A 6000-nucleotide genomic window follows, 5' to 3' on the forward strand; every position below is an offset into this window, starting at 1 on the left:
CATCTAGGGTGTGGCTGGGCATTTTTAATTAGCACTCCAAGTAATTCTGATGCAGACAGTAGGATGCCATTTGGAAACCAAACAAATCATCAGAATTATCTGATATACTTTTTTAAAATAGATTGGAGCTCCTGTCCAAACCTATTGATGTGCGTCTCACGATGCTCACATCAATAGAATTAAACACGTCATGTCGGAGTCCTTTCTCAATCAACTTTCCAGCAAAGGTGTGTAAAAAAATTTTTCAGTACAACCCCTGCTACACCAGGATCGAACCAAGTACCCTGAAAGTCCAGAGGTAGTGGCCTTGGGCAGATAACTAATGAATGGTGAGTCATTAAAAGACAACTGAACTGACTACTGTACTCTTTAAACAGCCCTTGGAAGGAAATCCAAGTTTAAAAAGACTCTTCCTGGTTCTTAATCCTCTAAAGGGCTTTCCAATCTCAAAGTCCATCTTTAAGCAGCTTCTAACAAACATTAACAATATTGGTATGCATCATCATTTTATTATAAATCTTTACATAAATTACTTGTTTAAATATAATACACATTCATTCATGTTACAAATAATATTAACCCCAACATATATGTAAACATATGTGATACATTGTTATTGCATTGCACTTTGCCCTTCAAAGCTCTGGGACATCTTAAAAACAAGTGTTAAAAGCATGTGAGAACTGAAGCCAGAGAGACCCGGTTCAAATCCTGCTTCTGAAACTTAGGCTGGTTGTACAACATTACAGGTAAGACTTTCTGAAACTTGATTTCTTTTTTCTCTAAATGGTTATGATACCACGTATCTTGCTGGGTTGTCATAAAAATAAGAATTGTAAGTAGAACACATACAGTCCTGATTCAGAGCTAGGTTTCAATAAACAGTAATTACTCTTGTTATTCTTACCCAAATTTCCATTGCAACCCCCTTCCCAACAAAAGTGAAATTAGTCCTCTAAAAGCACTCAAAATATTGGGGTATATGTTGAAAACCCGAGTATTTCAGCCACGGTGAGAACTTCAAAAAGAAACTCTACTGATGGAAAGCTTGCATGTCACAATAATGTGAAGAAGAGTCCTTCATCACAAATCACCCAGATGCTCAATAAATAACAAAAGATAGTTAATAAAAGTAGTCTTAGAAGTAGAAACCTTAACAAGTATCTTCTATAGAAAGGCATTTTCAATACACATCCTTCAAAATTCCCACAAAATTAAGGAATAATTAGGAAACACACTACCTTGAATAATAGCAGAAAAAAACAAAACAAACATTCAGTAGATAGATTTTCCTCTACCCCCAAGGGCTTCAGATATTATACTGTAGAAAGGGGGAAGGAACAGAAAAACTTGAAGCAAAAAAGCACAAAATAAGAAAATCTTAATCCTGCACACACAAACACACCCACACACACACACACACACGAAATATCCTTCTGAATTTTTTCCATAATGGAATTATGTGCTGAATGTGATGTGTGGTAAAAGCATTGCCTTTGAAGCCAGGAGCACTTGAATTGGAATCCTGGATAACCAAGTACCAGTTTATGATTCCAAGCAAGTTAGTAAAGCATCCTGTGCCTCAACGTTTTCAACTGCAAAATGGGCATAATACTGTACTACCTACCGACTAAGACTGTTGTGAAATAAATTCATACACATACGCATTCATATGTGTATCACATAGCAGAGTTCTTAGTATATAAAATGCACTGAATAAACAGTAGCTATTGTGAACATTTATAGAGTGTCTCTCATGTGCTAGTGGTAGTGCCATAGTGCCAGACTCTTTGGGACACAGAGATGGATAACGATTCCTTGTTAGGACACTATCTGGCATGCTTGTTTTGTGCCAGACATTTACCTACATAACTGTACTTAATCCTCCCAACAGTCTTATAAAGTACTGTTATTTCCATTGTCCAGATGAGGAAACTGAGAAATTAGTTAAGAGCCTTGGTCTAGCCCCAGCAGCTTTGGCTCAGGGGTTAGGGTGTTGGCCCTCGGACTGAAGGGTCTCGGGTTCAATTCCAGCCAAGGGCACGTACCTCAGCTGCAGGCTCCCCCCACCTCCCAGGCACAGTTCAAGCAGGAGGCGATCAATCGATCTTTCTCTCTCACTCCCCCAGCATCCCTTCCACTCTCTCCAAGAAGCAATAAAAAAAATATCCTCGGGTGAGGATTAGAAAAAAAAGAGTCTGCCTGGCTGGGCATGGCTCTGCAGTTGAGCGTCGACCTAGGATCCAGGTGATCGGGGTTCGATTCCCCGTCAGGGCACATGCCCGGGTTGCAGGCTCGAGCCCCAGTCGGGGGCATGCGGGAGGCGGCCGATCAATGACTCTCTCATCATTGATGTTTCTGTCTCTCTCTCCCTCTCCTTTCTTCTCTCTGAAATCAATAAAGACATATTTTTAAAAAATAAATAAATAAAAATAAAAAGTCTTAGTCCAGTTCACACAACTAGTAATCAAAGTGGGACTGGAACTTGGGTGCTCTATGTCTCCAGAGCCTGTCTTAATTACCTCACCTCTCTCTTTCCCCTGGACGAGAAGGGTTACGTTCAGCTGCACGTGGTGGATGCAGTTAGTAGACTTCCTCCCTTCCCTCCTTCCTTCCTTCCTTCCTCCCTTCCTCCCTTGCTCCCTTCCTTCTTCTTTCTTTCTCTTTTCTTCCCTCTCTCTCCCTCTCTCTCTCTCTCTCTCTTTTCTTACCAAACAGCAGAGAACTCTAAAAATAGCGTGTTTCACAATCACAGAATATAACAACACTGCTAACGGAATTCTCTCCGTAGCTCTTGACCTCTTGGTTTTTGTTCCTTCTCCAAAAAGGAAAGTAGCAGCCATATGATTGTGAGTGTGCAACGGGTCTAAATGCTGTGATTTCCACGTGTAACTATGTTTCCAGGTGTTCCAGATGGGCACGTCTTAGGAAGTGAACCCTGTTTACTCTTTGATGGAGAGGATTCTATCTACACAACACGAGCTCACTGGGTGAGACTCTGGGATGGCAGGCGTGATTCAAAGAAGGCAGCACTTTCCAATTGTTCTGACGCCACCAAATGGAGTAAGGTGTCGTCACCCAAAGGTTTAAGACGACCTGTCAGAACACCAGACAGTTCTCCAACAGATACTACAGATTATATTATGGTAAAAAGGAACATTTGTACCCAGGAAGACTCAGTAATTACTTTTCGACCTTAAAAACAATAGGAGCAAAAACTTAAAGTTCATTTTAAGAAAGAAAGAAAGAAAGAAAAAGTGTTCTGGATTGTCTCTGAATAAAAAAATAAAATACAAAATGGGGGGGGGAAGGACTCTTTTATAAGCACAGCTACCTTGTCGAAACCATTTTTACAGTCTGCCACAATTCTGCTCCACTCCTACTTGGAGGAGGGAGCTTTTATCTTTTGCTAACCTGCTCAAGTTTGAAATTACGCAGGTGTTAAGTAAAATGACGTGAGACTTGGACTCTATTACCCTCCAGTTGAAAACAGCTGATGATTAAGATGTTGGGTAGCTCAAACAATTGAAAAATTAATGCATTAATAACTTCCACACAAAGCAATGCAGTTTTACTTTAAAAGGAAGAAAACAGTCTCCCATTCATTTTAGAATGAATCACGTAAATCTGGAAGAGATTTTCAGAGATTGTCATCACTCTGCAGGTGAGGAACCGGAGACCTGAAGCACTGTCATTCGGTTGTTTACCTTTTTCCTCGCATCACGGTTTCTGCCCTTATCTGTTGTGGCTGTAAGGACATCATACCTAAGTCATCATCCTATTTTTCTGCCCGAAGAGCACTTACAGTTTCAGGACACGGACTACACAGAATATTTTAAAACTTCCAATGCTCGTCACATTCAAACCATCCTAACGGCTTTGCTAAACCGGAACAGAACGAGTGGGAGTGAATTATAAAGTACTTGTATTCCTGCGGCTTAAATAAATAAGGGTTTGGCCTCATCACTGGTCTACACACACGACATCTCCGGTTATGGCCTAAGATGCGCACTAAAGAGGGCTTAGGGAATTGGAAAGAAGTTTTACAAAACAAGAAAAATATCTGTATTGTGTCTTGCATACTTTCGAGTTCACCTTGGGAGAGAGGAATGCCTCTGAAGGCGAGGGGGATGCGGGCCTGCACAGGTCACCTTGAGGATTTCTTCCAAAGCTAAGGCTCAGTGAGAATTCACAACTCGCAACAGCGCATCCCTGATGCCTGTGTCCATACGACAACAGCGACAAGAATTACGCTCCTTGATATTAGGCACGTTTTTCCTTCTGGGAGTCTCGCAGCTTTTCACACGCAGGGTGGGAGTCAAGGGGTTATTTTCCCAAAAGGGGGACCCGCAGCCCTCGGGGGGGGGGGGTCCCGGCCACTGGCCCGCCAGGCTGCGGGCCCGGGACGAGCGCCGCCCCCGCCCCCCTGGTCCTTCACGCGCACTCGCCGGAGGCAAGAACTTAGCGAAGAAACGGAATCTCCAGGATTCAGAAAATGGGCATTAGAAGCCAACTTTTCTTTTAGGAGCGACCCGTTTACTTCCGGAATTCTCCGAGGACTGACCTCCAGGGCGAGCTCGGCGCCCGGCGGTTCCCAGCCCAGGCGAGGTCCTCTGGGGAAAGGTGACAAACGGGGAAGGAGGCAGGTGGCCGGTGCCCGGGCGCAGCCCTCGGGGGAACCTCCCCGCCGGCGCCCTTCGCCGCCCGCACACCCGGCGCACCCACGGGCGCTCGGCGCGTCCCTCACCCGAGCCGGCGCCCCCCGCGCATCCCTTCCCTCCCGAGGCACCTACCTGGGGCGCCCGCGGGCGACTGGGTCCTGAAGGCGGTCGTCTCGGCCCATCCCGGGTGCAACGGGGGCCTACTCCAGGGCCGGGGGGTCCCGTGCAGCAGGTAGGAGACGTTGGACTTCCGCCGGATCGCCACCCGCCTGAAGTCGTAGGCGCCCCTGCCGCTGCCGGCGCGGGGTTCGCTCAGGGCTCCGCGCTCTCCCCCGCCCTGGTCCGGACGCAGGTGAGCGCCCGGCGCGCTCCTGAGGGGCAGCCCGAAGCGGGGGGGTGTCGCCTGCATGCCCGCGCTCGGCGCCGCTCGAGAGGGGTGACTGGGGGCTGCTCGGCGCGGCGCCCCTGTGCCGCGGCCGCCCCTCGGCGAGCGTCTCCTAGCCCCTTCCTTCCGGGGACGCCGAGGCCGCGCAGGGAGTTTGCCCAACTGTGTCTGCGGCTCCCTCGCTCACCTGACGCCGCTGCTGCAGCGACCCGCCTCGGGCGACCTCCGCCCCCTCCTCTTGGGAGCCAAACTCCGGGGGAGGCCCCGGGAGCGACTAGGGCAGCGCGGAGTCCGGGCCGCAGCCGCCTCCTCCGGCCGGGAACGCAGCCGAGGACGCCCCGTGCCTAGTGGAGCGCCCAGGGCGCGGCGCCAGAGCCGGCCCGTCCCCGAGGCCCCGCCCCGCCCCGCCCCGCGCTCGCCCATTGGCCGAGAGGAGCCGCCCCGCGCTCGCCCATTGGCTGAGAGGAGCCGCCCCGCGCTCACCTGCGGCCGCGCCCCGCCGTGGGGCAGCGGCGCTCACCTGCGGGCCAGGATTTGGGGGGCGGAGGGAGGAGATGATTGCAACTTCTTTGGACTCTGCCCAATGGCTTCCTATTCCCACGGACCCACTTGGTAAGTGTCTGACGTGTGTCTCAAGCTGCGGTACTGAGCCCTGGATAATAATAGTATTTATGTCGGAGAGCTAACCGGTGAGTTAAGTATTCCTGATAAAGGAAACTCAAGTGCTGAAGCGACAATGAGCGGAGGTGATATGTGTCACCTCCAGACCTGGTTTCTGCACTCTTGCCATGAAACGCTCTGCTTCTCCAGTGCCAGCTGCAGTGCACACGGGCCGGCGGAGGAACCTGGAGCCCTGCATCCTGGGACATCCACTCTACACAGAGGGGCGGGCAGCCCAGAATCACCCTTTTCCTAGGAATTAACCCAGTAACAGGAAGACCACGGACTGATTCA

General features: G+C 49.0%; 1 protein-coding gene across 1 annotated transcript in view; it reads right to left on the reverse strand.

Annotated features, from left to right (window-relative positions):
* Window positions 1-5395, reverse strand: part of FGD4 (FYVE, RhoGEF and PH domain containing 4) — a 183642-nt gene extending 178247 nt beyond the window's left edge. Inside the window, exon 1 of the mRNA XM_081127011.1 lies at window positions 4794-5395. Coding sequence (XP_080983137.1) covers window positions 4794-5070 — 277 coding nt within the window. The 5' untranslated portion in view covers window positions 5071-5395. The remainder of the gene's footprint in view (window positions 1-4793) is intronic.
* Between the last annotated feature and the right edge of the window lie 605 nt (window positions 5396-6000).

The sequence above is a fragment of the Miniopterus schreibersii genome (assembly GCF_964146895.1).
Source record: "Miniopterus schreibersii genome assembly, chromosome: 2".
In the NCBI taxonomy this organism is placed as follows: domain Eukaryota; kingdom Metazoa; phylum Chordata; class Mammalia; order Chiroptera; family Miniopteridae; genus Miniopterus; species Miniopterus schreibersii.